Below are 14,522 nucleotides of genomic sequence, written 5' to 3' on the forward strand. Positions count from 1 at the left end.
GGCCCAGATGACCTGTGGGGTCACAACTTTGGCGGAGGTACAGCAACTCTGCTCCTTCCCTCTGGCTCTTTGGCCTTGCCAAAGCGTGCCCAAGGTGCCCTCTGCCTCCCCTCTCTGCATTGGAGCAAACCTAGCTTAGTGGGCTGAGTTAGCCTTTCACTGGGCTCCCTTTGCCTTTGCATATCAGTTGTCATCAATAATTGCTCGGCCTATGAGAACAAGGCTCAGTCTAGCAGCCCCCAGCCTGAGGGCACTACTTCCAGACATGTAGTTACCCCAGCTCACCTCCAGGCACTCATGTAGGCCCTCACAGCTGAGCCCTGAGTTCTGACTTGAAGGGGGGTGCCAGTATGCCCCCCGCCCCAAAAATCTCTACAGCAGAAATTGTCCACTGCCTTCTTCCTCACCTCAGTCTCCAGTGGTCAGTATAATTCCTTACCACCAACTTGCCCCCACTGCTCTGGGTGAAAAAGGGAAGCCTCTGCCTCTGGGCTGTGGAGAGATCTTTCTAGTGGCCCTTGCAGCAGCAAACTGAGGTGACTGATCCTCCACTGAAGTCTTGGCCATGAATATGACTACTCCCCTCCCTGCTGGCTGGAGCAGGGGTCCTGCTGGATGACTACGCCTGTTCCTTTGTGGCCCTTAAGTATAGTCCAGCCCAGTGCAATGGACCGGTAGGGTGCTGAGACTGGGGACTGCCAGGGGCTGGTATTGGGACTTTCCCACCAGCTTCCATGTAGGGAAGCCAGGAAGAAACAGACAGGGGTTAGAGGGCAGCCCCACCTGCTGCATTGGCTTGGAGTCAACAGGCACCGTGCCATGCTAGCACTTCCCTGTGGAGGCAGGTGCTGGGGTATGTGTGCTGCTGGCCACATCCTTGGTAGAAGCAGTTGCTTCTGTGAGCTGTCTGTCCCCTGGTCCCAGACTGAGGTGGATGCTGCTGGGCTCTCAGGTGAGGCTGTGGTGGGATGATCCACATGGGACCTGGTGCCCACTTTGACTGGCCTTGACCTCTGACTCATAGCACATGGCCCTGCTCTAATTCCAGGGGTGTCTCTCCCCTCCCCAAGCCAGGGTGGGACCCAGGTGTCCATGGCCCTGCCTGGGGGCACCTGCTGTCTCTGCAACCCCTTTAAGGTATTCTCCCTGCTTCAAGGGGCAAAAACCAATGAACAGCCATTGCCTCCTGGTCTCGCTCCTGTTGGCCAAGGGCTCAGGCTGCCCTACCCAGCCCCAAACCTAAACATAGCCAGGGGTGCTAGGTGAAGTTGGGCATGTGTGAGCATGTGGGAGGCTGAGTGTCTGCTTGTGTTTGGGAGGCTGCAAGCATGGCAGTGTCAGGGTGCATGCACAAGGAAGGAGCCTGGGCATGAATGGGACTGAGGACCTGGCGGGGCTCCAGGGGACTGTGCCATAGCCAGGGTGGTGTGTGGCCAGATGTGAGCAGGGGGTGTGCTGTGCCCATTTTGCTGGGGTTAGTGCCTGGTGTGTGGTGCTTGGGGGGCGGTGAAAGTAAAGGGATGCTGGGCAAGGGTGTTGGCTGGCCAGCTCTGGCAGCAGGGAATGGGCCTTTTTTCTTTAGTAGTTGCTGGTTCTGATCTGATGGGTGAGAGCCTTGGCCCAGGTGCTGGGGAATACAGGGTTGGGTTCTTCTCACACAGGCACCAGTTCAGCTGGCCAGTGCCTCCCACAGGGGACTAATGGAATTTGTAGTTTCTCTGGGCTGGTACTGTTGGGATGAGCTGGGTTGTGGCAGCTGCTCAGTGCTTCTGGGTTTCCAACCAGTCACTCATGGGGTGCTGTGTGGGTTTGGGTGCCTCATGGCTGGTTGTGTTATGGCTCTGGAGGGCACCTGATGTAGCCAGACCCTCCAGCTGCTCGCTGTGTTGTGGGTCACAGGCAGATCTGATGCAACTCAGCTAGGCCCCTGTGGTTACAAAGGGTGAGGGTAGAGATGACCCTGGGCTGGAGCAAGATGATCCTTTGCTGTTTCTCCCTGCAGGCTGATCCACTGCCCCAGGTGAATCTCACAAGCCAGCAGGTATTCAGTGCACTTGACTTCCTGGCACAGGGAGTGGAAGGCAGCATCTAACCCTTGGCAGTTGCATCCCTGGTAAGTATGGAGTCTGGGGCCTTGGAAACCTGCTCTGTGCAATTACATTGATCATGTGGGTGAGGGGGCAAGTGGGGTACACAGGACCATGGCACAGGGAGGATGCAGTGCATAATCAAAGTAGGGGGCAAAGGGGTGTGGCAGGGTGAAGAAGGAGGCAGGGCTGCAGTAGGGGCACAGGGTGGCGAGAGTGGGTATAGTTGGTGTGGCAGTGGGGATGGGCAGGGGGAATGAGGGGGTGACTTGGGAGGAAGCCTGATCCTATTCCCCCTCACCATTTATCCAGCAAGGCTGACATCCCCGCAAGACCGGCTGCAATGGCCTGGACCAGCTGCGTGCTGTAGGGTCTCTCCTTGGGAGGCTGCCCAGCTGGGTGGTCAGGGATGTCTCTCACAAGTTTGTGGAGCCACAGGACCTGCCGTGGCTGGGGCCACTGCTGCAGGAGTTCGGTGCCCTGCTGGCCGAGGACCCAGGAGCACAGCTTTAGTTGGTATTCAGCAAGGGCAGCCTGCATGTGTGTAGTCTCTTTATCGTGCCAGGAGCCTTGCAGGCAAAGGCTTGCACTGTTCCAGAACACCTCTGTCTAGACTTCCTGCCTGTCCTCACTCCAGACCTGTCCCCTGCTTACAATCCTGTGCCTACATACTGGTCTGGCAGCACAGCTTGTGTGGCCTTGATCTCAGTGTCGCAGGGTAGGCCAGAGCTGGGCATGAGGCTGTGGCCTGTGACTCTTAAGTGCAGTGGTGCCTGAGCCCTAGGTGCTGCAGGAGCTGCTGCCCTGGGCTGCTGTGCATGTATGTGTTCCCTTGCTGCTGGATGTGCTTTGCACCCCCCTGTCACAGGGGCCAACTGTGACCTGGGTCTGGAACCACCTCCAACTATTTCTGCACAGCCCCCCCTGCAGCTACTGCTGCTGTCTAGCAATGCTCATCACAGATCATGCTGGAGGTGGGCACAGGGCATGAGATGCTGGTGGTGATGCAGGCCAAGCTGGGTTATGTCCACCAGCTGGTCATGGGGGACCCATTGCAAGTGCAGACCTACCCCTTGTCTTTGGGAGCTGGCTGCACATATGTCTCAGTAGTTCCTGGGACCTTACAAACTGAAGCACTTGGGTGGGCCAGAACTTGGCCCACTGCTGAAGGAATTGAGTACCCAGCTGGCCAGTGCCTGGGTGTGGCTGGTGTTCTCACTAGGTAATGCTGAGCTGCAGAGCTTCTTTGTGTACACCTCTTTTCTGCAGCATTTGTGTTGCCTCCCAGACCAGCTGATTCTGCTGTGCCCACCAGCCCAGGGTGCGGTATTCCAGCTGCACAGCATCCTGTGCCAGGATGGGGCTGGCTGGGCCCACCTTTATGCCTACTTGCTAGCCTGTGCCCAGGCACCCACAACTGGCCACTTTGCTGAGGTGACCCTGTTGCAGAGTGTACCCCAGGCTATGCCCAACCTGTGCTGGCTCCTGCTGCAGTCCAACCTCTCTGAGCTGGATCTGGTGCAGGCCCTATTTCCTGGGGCCCGCATCTGCCTGGGTCCTGCCCATTCACTGGAGAGCCTGCTGTAGCAGGCACAGGTGGATGGTGTGCTGCCTCCACCCTTGCCCAATGCTCTGTGCAGCCTGGCTTACAACAACTCCCCAGAGGCCTACCAGCCTCACCTGGCCTGGCTGGAGACTGTGGTCCCTCCCAGTTTCCTAGAGCACTTCTGGTAACACTGACATGGCTGCACTCTTTGGAGTGCAGCCTTGGTGCCTAGCCCTTGCAGGGATGGCAGTGTTACCTGGCTGCCACGTGCCCACGTGGATTAGCTGCATGGCCCCAGAGCCCTTACAGCCCTCCTTTAGCTGGGCGCTGGGTTGAGGGTATGTGATCCCTCCCTGGGGGCCTTCCCAAATTCCCATCTCCACCCTGAAGGGGCCTCACAGTACCCAGGTTGCAAGCTACAATTGCTCTATGCCAGGAATCCCCCTATCCCACAATCCTGCACTCTTGCTTAGGTTCTTGCGGGGCCTGTCAGTGCATCAGGGAGAAAGATGGGGCAGGAGCAGATGGTACCATGTTAGGGTAGGGATGGGGGGAAAACCATGCACTGGAGGGCTCAGCTGGGTGTGTGGCTGCCACGCTTGTGCAAATTAGAGCCTCTTTGTGTTTGTAATAGTGTCAAAGCTTGCTGTAGGCAGGGCAGGGGAGGGACTGGGTGCCAGAAGCTGGCTGTATAGCACCAAGCTGTCTTTGTGTGTCATGACGATTTGGACCCAGGCAGGGCAGAGCTCCCTAGCTTGCTCCTGCAGCCATATGGCTGAGGGCAGGCAAAACTTGGTAGCATCCAAACCTCAAGTCTCTAGGCCTGGGCCTGCACGTAGGAAGCCCGCCAAAAGATTTGGAAGTACAGTAAAAGCTCTGTTATCTGGAATGGGGGATGCCAGTTAACCAAATATGCACCATGCGGTGCACTCCCTGGCGTCAGTGTGCCGGGGGACAGGGAAAGGGGCCCCACACAGACTGCTTTGCCCTGGGCCGTGGTTCACAAGGAAGAAGTGAAGAAGTCAACCTCAGCTCGTGGCGGTGAAACCGGAATTGAGACTTCCGGGTTTGCCTTTGCCGTGTCGCTCGGAAGGAAGATTTGTACTGACAGATGCCGGTTAGCAGAGCTTTCTGTTTGGTAAAGTGCTGGATAACATGGTGTTTGTTGTATCTGATTTGACTTGGGACATGAAAAATCTTCCTTGGAAAAAAATCAGGTAGGGCAGAGCTCTGGCTCAGGGTTCCTTCCCCCCAGCCTGCCCCATAGGGGCCTACATATTCCAGTGCTGCAGTAACTGTCTTGATCATATCTGCAGCCTGTACTTGGGCATAGGAACGGCACCTGTTACTAGACAGTTCTCCTCTCCCTGAACAAACCTAGGGGTCCTGTCTCCCAGCCCCCTTTCCCTCTCTCCCCGCCCCCAGCCACCAGACTCCAGTCCTCTTCCAGGTGTCTGAGCTGGTGTTCCTCTTCTGTTCCCTTCCCAGAACCCAGGCATCTTGATGTTCAGCACAGAACCCCAAAGCACTCTAAGACCTTGAAGGAAACTCTTGGTGTCACCAATTCCTGCACCCCTGTGGCAGGTTAAGGTACCAGGTCAAACCCTTTGCTTGAGCCAAGAAGCAGACTCTGTGGGGGCAGGTCAAGATAAACCAGACACAGGTTGGGGGCTTGGGGCTGCATTGCTGCCATGGTGGCAAGAAGAGTGGAAGCAGTAATTGCTGCTGTCATGGGCAAAAGTGCAAGCAAGATGCCACAGAGCAGAGCCCACTGGGGGAGGGTAGTGCTTTTACAGGTGTTTGAGGCAGGCCCTGGAGGACCTGGCCTTGGCTTCACTATGTTCATGATCTGCAGTGAGGCTCTGGAAGAATGTGTAGGATTGTTCCTGGGGGTGCTCATGGGTGACCCCAAACAGCAACAACCGAACTGGTAAGAAGGGACAGGGACCATCCTACTGAACAGCCAGCTAGCTGTAGAGCTGGGCTCTGCTTTTGCAGGCAGGAGCTCCTGCATGCAGAGAGGAGCAGGGCATGTGCACAGGGTCAACAGTGATGGGTGTGAAACAGCACAGCACAGCAGAGCTTGGGGCTCATGGCTGCCTGCTGGGGCTTTGCTGGTCTCACAATTCATGAGGGATGATGCTGTGGACCCGTGCCTCTTCCTTTGGCCCTTCCTTGTGGTCCCAGCCTTCCAGGGTGTTTGCGACTGAGCAGTGCCATCAAGCCTGCTGACAGCTCTCATCTCTTGCAACATAGAATTGGGTTCTAGAGGTCTTGGGGTGCCCACCTGTCGTGCCAGACCATGGCTTTGGCGTGTGCTTTCCCACTGCTGTGGGTAGGTTGGGGCACACCCAACACAGCCAGAGAAACCTGCTGCTCTCCTGGCTGTTCTATGAGGGGACACTGTCCCAGGACAGGCCCTGCTATGCCAGGCTGATGCTGTTTCCCTGAGGATCCTTGGTGGCAGGGACAGCACTGCAGCTTGAGGGCATTTGAAGAGGGGGATCTTTTGGATAGAGACCCACCTACTGGTGCTGCTGCTCAGAGGCCTGCATGTCCAAATTAATGCAGCCCTTGGACAGCAGGGACAGTGCACGTCACGGGCGGGGGTTGCATTCTGCTAGAGACTAGGGTGTGGGGCACAATGCAGCATGAAGGAGGAAAAGGGGGACATGGCACGTTAAAGGCTAAGAGCTATCAGCAGTAGGAGCTGTGGGAGGGCTGCAATGCATTGTGGGGTGGGGGGGAGGACTGTAGTGCATTGTGGAGGTGGGTGGAGCTGCAGTGCATTGTGGGTCTGGGAACCCTGGGTTCCTGCTGCTGTGGCTGTTGGAGCGTCATGGCTTGTGGTCGCCTGGCTTGTGAGTGGGGAGGGGACCACAGGGGAGGAGGTGCCTGGGATGGCTGTGGGTCACTGTCCTCTCCTGCTTGGAGCTGCCTATGCTGTGCAGGGGCTCCTGCCTTTGCCAGGGCCGGAAGTGCAGGGGAGGGGATGATGGGCGGAGGGTGTTGCTTGCAGAGTATAGGGATAGCTGAGCTAACCTGGTGCCTGCAGGGCTGTGTGTGACCTGGGATGGGACTGGGAGAGCAGATTTGCAAGAGCCAACACCACTCAACACGTGTGCAAGTGTGCAAATGTCTGTCATGCAACATGGGGCACTGTGTGTGATGGGAGGTGGCATCTTGTGGGGGGTGAGGGGCTGCTTGGTGTATAATGTGAGTGCTATCGAACGTGTGGTTGCTTTGTGTGTATGTGTGTGGGGGCACGGATACAAGGATGACACAGCAAAGCAGCTGTTCAAGTGATTAAGGTTTTAACACCTACCAAAGGGCGGCACGCATGTTGTGGGGTGGCATAATGTGGGGCTGTTTGGGTGAGTGTGCAAGGCTGACAATGGGTGGGAGGTGTGTATTGCACAGAGGGTGATAGTATTGAGGGGCCAAGTGTGTGCATATATGTGTATGCAGGCATGCAAAAGTGCAGTGGCAGGCTGCATTTGCACATGTGATGCTGTGGATGCTGGATGAGGGAGGCAAGCAGCAGGGGCCAATTCCTTCCTCAAATAAGATGAAACCTTGGAGCTTGTTTATACTATAGTTCCCATCTGGAGGGGCAGTTTACTCTGGCAAAGGAGTTCTTTTGTCAGGATGGTTGAAAACAGTTCCTGGAATGGTGCAAGCCTGCCAGCAAAAGAACTAGGTCAACGTGACTCGGTCAGTATGATGGGGCTTACTGGTTCAGCCATACTGGCCCCAGGGTGAGGGTTTCCCACATGCAGAGGCTGGCAGAACCTTTTAGTGCAGACCAACCTTCCTCTTCAGCTCAGTGTCCTCTCTCCATCAGTTCATCTGTCATGCAGTAACTTCTGAATGTTGGATTGATCCTAAAATTTCTGGGAATATTTTAGGCCAGGGTGTAGCAACCTTTGAGAAGAAGTGTGCTAAATTAGCATGGCTTGCTCTGAAGGTGGGCTGCTGCCAGAGATCTAACTAGTAAAGTTTAAACACCAGACCAGTGACTCCCTTCTTTGCCCTGCTCCTGCCAAGCTGGCTGCTGTTACTATAACTGTACCTGCTCTCTCACCCCCGTTACTACAGGTGCCTTGTACCCTCATCACTGATTGCCATTGCCACCAACTGCTGCCAAGGAACAAGTTGGCTGAAAGAGAAGCAGCAGCTGAGTAAGAGGGCATGAGAGGCAGAGAGCAGGAAGGGCAGCATGTTACTGGTTGGTGCAGTAAGTACCCTTCACTGCTGCTGCCACTGCTGATTCCCCCATCTACTGATGTCCTGACTCACTCACACCCACAGGCCATGTGAATTTGCTTTGTGGGCTGGATTTGGTCTGTGGGCCACAGGTTGGTAACCCCTGTTCTTGATGGCAAAGGATAGAACCAATCCAGGGGAAATTTGGGAAACCTAAAAGCTAGTTTTGTACCATCCAAATTCTGAATTCCATTAAATATTAAATGAAATCCCAGGGCTAGATTTCTTATTTTCATCTGTAAAGACCAGCACAGAACAAAGTCTGATTAAAATAGGCTTTTCTGCATCATGTAAGTCCAGACCCAGTGGGAAAGGGTCCCATTGCCCTGTATGGTGATGTAGCAATGCACTACATCACTTTATAGCATGCTGTGGCAATGTAGCGATCACATGAGGCTACATGTGTTTGCCAGCCACATTGCTGTAGCAGCATACTCCCCAATTACAGTGTACCACTATGGCAACATAGCAGGGAGCTCTTCGCCTGCGCTGCCCATGCAGCGCAGTACCGGAAGTTACTTGCCATGTTTTAGTATTTTAGTACCAAAAGGAAGTACTAAAATGGCTCAGTAGCAAAGCTGCTGTATGGTGACATGTAGATATGACCACTGAACACAAATCTTGGAGACATGGGTGGAGTAGTAAACAATGCTCAGGCCAGGACAGTCATGCAGAGCTATGTAGATGGTTTGCCAAACGGCACCTTCAGAGAAGTGAGGTTTTTGACAGCTAGAGGGAAAAGTATTACCCCCAGAAACAAGGAATGCAGGTGCTCTGCAAAGGTGGAGGGGAGCTGGTGAGAAGGAGGAGGGGAGACTTTTTCCCATTGACTGGGTCATGGATGAGGCTGGTACTGGAGCCTGGCCTTCTGTTGTGGTGTCTGCGCTTCAAAGAACAATGCTACAAGGCTGTAGCGGGTGCAGGAGTGAACCATGGAAGTGACTGGAGGGCTGTGGAAAATGTCTGCCAGGAGCTCAATTTGTCAAGCTGCTCAGAAGGAAGGCTGAGGGGTGCCTTGATCACAGCATATACGTACCTCCATAGAGGAAACCAGCAGGTGCCAGCAGGCTCTCCAGCCCAGCCACCTGGGAGGAGGGGCAGGAAGCTGAAGCCAGTTGGCATCAAGGCACAGGTGTGTGCAATGCTGGCAGTGGAGTGCTAGAATGGGATCTCTGGGGCAGGGGTGGATGGTCCATCTCTTTGCATCTTCAAATCATGGCAGGTGCTGTTCTCGAAGGTGGGTTAGCCAAACACCAATAATAAGGCCAGATGCTGCATCCGCATGGTCAGGTCACCTGGGAGAAGAGGGCACAGGGTATCACAGTGGGCATTTACAGAACCATGTGCCAGCTTTTGTCAGGGCCTCCTGTGTTAACAGGGTATCCAAGGTCTAATCCCAACTCTGAGCACTAAGAGGCTATTCATTGTTGCTGAGGAGGAGACAAGACAGACATGCCAGGGAGTATCTCTAGCAAACTGGTCACATGGGGTTGGGGAGGAACGGACAGACAGACCAGAGACAGAAACAGACAGGAACTCCTGCAAGAAGGAGGGGAGGTGTTGGAAGTTTGGAGGAGACAGGGTTGGGGAGAGGAATCTGTATGCATGCGGTGAGGGCTCAACACTTTCCCTAGCTCTTCCCCACATGACACCCATGGTCTCTCTCCCTTCCTCCTGGCCATGCAGGGGGGCACAGACATTGGGAAAGGACAGTGCTGCCTGGGTCAAAAGCAGAGGCACTTACAAAAAGTGGAGGTAGGCAGTGGGCTTTGGGTTGATAAGCCAGGAACAGGGATAGAAGCGGGAAAGTTTCTGTTGGGGAATGAGGTACAAGGGGTCTGTAATACTCTAGGAGTCGTGTGCTGCCATGTAGTACTCTACAGCCTGCCTCCCTGCCTCTCGGGGTCCTGTAGCTTCTCCCATATTCCCATGGTGCCAACCTTGCCTTGACCCTTGTACCCTGCCAGTTAACAAGAGAAAGTACTTTTTTATACAACACATAGTTAACTTAAATAATTCATTGCCACAGGAGGTGGTGGAGGCAAATAGCATAGCTAAGTTAAAAAAAGGACTAGATATATTCTTGGGTGATAGTTCTATTAATGGCTATTGAACAGATCATTTGGAGATGTTTCTTTTGACATCTCTAAATGGATGATGATGAATGCCAAGGAGGTATTAAATAGCGGATAGATCACTGGAGATATCCACGTCAATGTTTTCCCTCTGTAGCATCCACTTATGCCACTCTCAGAAACGGACTATATGGACCATTGGTCTGATCAAGCATGGCACTTATATTCTAATGTTGACTTCTGTCTGGGCTGAGTCTGCAGCTGCAGGCTTCCTCTGCAGCCAGGGCATTGTCAGCATGGTGGGCTCTGTGAAACTGAGCTGTGTTCCCTGTTTGCTGTGGTCCTGGCACCAATGTTGGCTTGCTGTGCTGTCCCCACAGGCCAGCCGCCCCGTGGGATGGAGGAGGCCGAGTTGCAGGAGAAGGAATTCTTCTCATGGGAGGAGTTCAGCACCTTCTTTGACGCCTGGTGTGAGCACCGGAAGGTGCTGTTCTTTGTCAAGAACTCTGTGCCGCTCAGCAAGTGCAAATGGGCAACAGCCCCTCCACAGCCCGGCGTAGTGGAGGCCCTGAAGTACAGCTCTGTGCGCCTGGTCTGCAAGGATGTCCGGGGCTCCAGCAAGCCTACCCAGGGGTAAGACAGAGCAGGCACCCCGAAGCTGGCCCTCCTGGTGTGGGCTGGGCAGAAGCAGCATGTATAGTGGGGGGAGTGGGAGGGAGGGCAGGGGCAGAGCAGGTACAGTTGCTGCACCCAGTTGGGGCTAGTGCACTCTCTGGACTGTCTTCTGCCATCTGCAATTTCCATTTGGTATCTGATTTCCCCTTCTTGACCTCAGCTGTTGGGCAGTGGGTCTATAGGATGCTTAAACAGTCTCCATTATGCCCCATCCCAGAGGTAGCTGCACCTCAGTTCTAGTTCAGGTTCTTCAGCACAGCCTTTTCCTCTTTTGCAGGGGGTGGGAGGCTGAATGAGATGGGCCAGTGACTCCTTGGTGTGATGCAGCCAAATACATGCATAACCACAAATACAATCTGGCCCAGTGTAGGATGGCTTGATTCCTGGGCTGAAATGCAACATCTGTATGCCTGGGCATTGCTGGGCTGGTGTCCTTCTAGCTCTGACTGAGGGGGGACAGCACTAGATGTTGCAGAGGAAGATAGTGACTTCTCTCTCCACCCACTGGTTCCAACTCCCTCCATCCACTGGTGTCTGGCTGAAGGGGAGGAGGGCTACATAATCCTCACAAACATTGCCTTCCTTAATCCTAAGGCACAGGCTGACATAAGGATCCATGTTCTCAGGCTGCTTTCTCATGCTTTCCATCAGCAGGTCTCGCAGTGCGTTAGTCAGGAGGCCTGTGTTACTATTGGCATTTTACAGACAGGGAAACAAAGGTATATGACAGGGGAGCCACTTGCCCAAGGCTCCCTCATCAGACAAGAGGTGGAATCAGCAATAGAACTTATCTCCTTGGTCCTAGGTCAGTGCTTCAAGTGCTGGGCCAAGCTTTTTCAGTGTTGCTGGGTGTTTTGCTTCTACAGATAGAGACATCCGTTCCACCCATCATGAGGCCTGGGACCAGCATCACTTTGGCAGGGAGCCCCCTAGGATAATAAGGCAAGCTAGGATGGATGGTCTTCCAGGGGCAGACTCTTCCTTTCCATCTCATTTACCATCCCCTGGATCCTGCTTTATAAGAAAGGCCTGATCTCCTGTGTGTCCACCAGTTGATGATGTGGGTGTCTCAGACCTGACCCTTCCCTGCAGTAACCAGCCCTCCATTCAGGCCCCCTGGCCTGAGCTCCGCAATCTGTACCATCCTCACCCCGCTCTTGACCCTGCTTGCTCAGCTGAGGCCGAGTGCAGTGTTGTCCACAGCCCCTGGCAGGGATTTGCCCTGGCATCTACAGATGTGGAGAGGGGCCTGGCTCAGCCCTACCCAGTCTTGAAGGGAGGTGCCCTTGGTCATTGCTCTCCAAGCTGTTAGCATCCAGGCTATATTCTGACTTCTGGAGCAATGCCATGCACAGCTTCCTTGTGACTTAGCCTCAGGATGACAGTCCCTGCCTGTCTGCATGGCCTTCCCAGTAAGCCCAAATGGGCTAGAGCTCCTGGGGAATAAATGCAATGTGCCCCCTTATAAAGGGGCTTCCCCTAGGCCTGGATTTCAGGAGCACGCAGGGTTTGTATATAACCTAACAGTAATGTGTCCAGCTGGACCGCACCTGAAGGCACACTCCAAATGCAGAAATTCTCATGGGAGGTACTTGGGGATATCCTGACAGTTGCTCTCAAGAGCTGGGCCTCTGGCATGCGTGAGAGCTGCTGCTGAGCCAGACCCCAGAGAGATTTCACTGGGATACTTCCAGGTTTGGAGCATGTCTGTGGGTGAGGGTGCATGATGTCTCAGTGACCTGGATTGGGCATGCTGCTGCAAAGTAAACAAGACCTCAGAGACCAAACAGGGCCTGGGATTTGGACTGTAGGGAAACAGTGACAGCTCCCAAGCTGGCGTGCATGTGACCAGAGCCTACCCATGAATGGTGCTGTGGAGTGACGTCACATCAGGGGGTTGGGCCCTAAAGTGACCCTCAGCCTGTCATACTGACCTCTCCCATCAGGGAGGGTGCCCTCCTGTCCCTGGTTATATGCCACCTGGACATAAATAAGTGTTCTGCAGAGTGTCCTGCAGGCCAGGCACCCAGTGGACTGGGAGATGTGGTTTCCATGCCATAAGGAGAGAGGGGCTCTGCTGGCTCCTGACACAATGCTGTGTCTGGAGCCTGAGGGGATTCTCATGTTGGTGTCTGGGTGCCTAGCACTGTCTCTCTGCCTGCAGGGGTCAGCAGAAGGGCTGTAGCGCCAGCATCGTTCTCAAGATGAGCCCCAGTAAGGACCGTCTGATTGTCACTGAGTGCCAGCTGGCCCACAACCACACGCTGTGTCCCATAGAGTTTGCCTACTACTTCAAAAAGGGCTACTTGATGGCCAACTCCTGCTTGCCAGTGCGCACCACCAACAAGATCTCCAAGCAGTTTGTAGGTGCTCAGGATGTGCGACGCCTGCTCTCCTACTGCAAGAGCCGTGACCATGGTGTGCTGGATGTCCTCCATGGCCTAGACAGTCTCTTTGCCAGTGACCCTGGAGCCAAGGTAAAGCTGGTCTTCATGGAGGACAAGGTCATTGTCAAGACCATCTTCTTCCTGACCTCACGCATGATGGTGTTGGCCCAGCGCTTTCCACTCATGCTCTTCTTTGACCGCATGGTGGGGCTTAACGAGGAGTTTGACCTCTACACAGTACTGTGTGTGGATGGGACTGGTCGGGGACATGAGTGCACTTACTGCCTGACACGAAAGGAGACGCCTGACCTGCTGCGCTTCACACTGGCCTCTCTCGTGCAGAGTGTGCCTGAGGTCAAGTTCAAGGTACGCTGTGTCACCCTGGGTGTAGAGATCACCAACCTGGAAGCAGTGAAGGAGCTGCTACCCAATGCCCGTGTCCAGATCTGCCGTTCCCAGGTGCTGGAGACCCTGTTCAACAAGGCCCAGGAGTTGGGTGTGGCAGAGGATGAGCGCATCTGGCCCCTGCTCTGCCAGCTGGCTTCCTCCAAGTCACCAGCTGCCTACAACCAGGCAGTGCAGGAAATGAAGGCCATCTTCCCCCATGGCTTTGTCCGCTACTTCTGCCGTCACTGGCAGCCACGCAGTGAGATGTGGGTGCAGTTCTGGGCCTTTGAGACTGCCCGCAATGTCAACGCTTGTGAATTGCTCAAGGAGCACCAGCACCGGCTGCTCTCGGCCCTCAGCCCCCCCCTGACTGTGGCACAGTGCATCCTGGACCTGATGACCATGCAGGCTAGTGGTACAGCCACAGCCGAAGACCAAGAGCTGGATGAGGAGGAGTTGGCTGCTCGCTACCGCTCTGTGTGCAAGCCGGAGCCTGCCAGCCTGATTGAGGAGGAGCTGGGGTTTGCCCGACACAGCCTATACAGCTGCCAGGAGACGGCTGAGGGCTACCGGCTCAACGATGGCTCGTCTGAGTTCTGCATGGATCAAGCACTGACCTACTGCAGCTGCTCCATCCACACCTCCCGCCTGCTGCCCTGCCGCCACATCTTCGCCATGCGCCTCCGCACTGGGGTGCCTCTCTTTGACCCTGCCCTGCTCCCCAAGGACCCTGCTGCCCCGTTCCCCACGTGCTAGGTCTCCCCGGGCCGGGGGTAGCGACTGCTGAACAAGCCAGGAGTGGCAGGCAGACAAGCGGGCTGCGTGGGGGGAGTCTATTGCCGGGAGGGATCCCAGCACCACAGGTGCATGGTGCTGAGGTGGTTCCAGAGGCAGTGGCTTCTGCGCCCTGGAGGAGAGAGTGGGCCCTCCTCTGGTGTGACTCGGGCCTCCTCGGGCCCTGCACCGGCCCGGGGGCGCGTCCTGCTGCCCCAAGCAGGCCCCGGGGGTTGGGGTGCGGGGAGGCAGCGCGTGATAGTCCCGGGTCCGTTCCCCCAAAGGTGGCGGGGCGCGGCCGCCACCCAGACTACATTTCCCGGCA

General features: G+C 55.3%; 1 protein-coding gene across 6 annotated transcripts; it reads left to right on the forward strand.

Annotated features, from left to right (window-relative positions):
• The first annotated feature begins 118 nt into the window (after positions 1 to 118).
• LOC149864354 (uncharacterized protein ZSWIM9-like) lies at positions 119 to 14,186 on the forward strand. 6 transcript variants are annotated; one of them, XM_090049533.1, is made up of 5 exons: positions 119 to 421; positions 2,003 to 2,113; positions 7,732 to 7,870; positions 10,355 to 10,607; positions 12,814 to 14,186. In XM_090049533.1, the coding sequence occupies exons 3-5, from the start codon at positions 7,825 to 7,827 to the stop codon at positions 14,177 to 14,179; spliced, it is 1,665 nt and encodes a 554-aa protein (XP_089905659.1). In that variant the 5' UTR covers positions 119 to 421; positions 2,003 to 2,113; positions 7,732 to 7,824; the 3' UTR covers positions 14,180 to 14,186. The 6 variants fall into 6 exon arrangements, with proteins under 6 accessions (XP_089905659.1, XP_089905663.1, XP_089905660.1 ...); XM_090049537.1 differs by lacking the exon at positions 7,732 to 7,870; XM_090049534.1 differs by lacking the exons at positions 119 to 421; positions 2,003 to 2,113 and adding an exon at positions 6,422 to 6,494.
• The last annotated feature ends 336 nt before the right edge of the window (positions 14,187 to 14,522 follow it).

This window comes from Crocodylus siamensis, chromosome 5 (assembly GCF_052110815.1).
Source record: "Crocodylus siamensis isolate JL-2025a chromosome 5, ASM5211081v1, whole genome shotgun sequence".
Classification (NCBI taxonomy): Eukaryota; Metazoa; Chordata; order Crocodylia; family Crocodylidae; genus Crocodylus; species Crocodylus siamensis.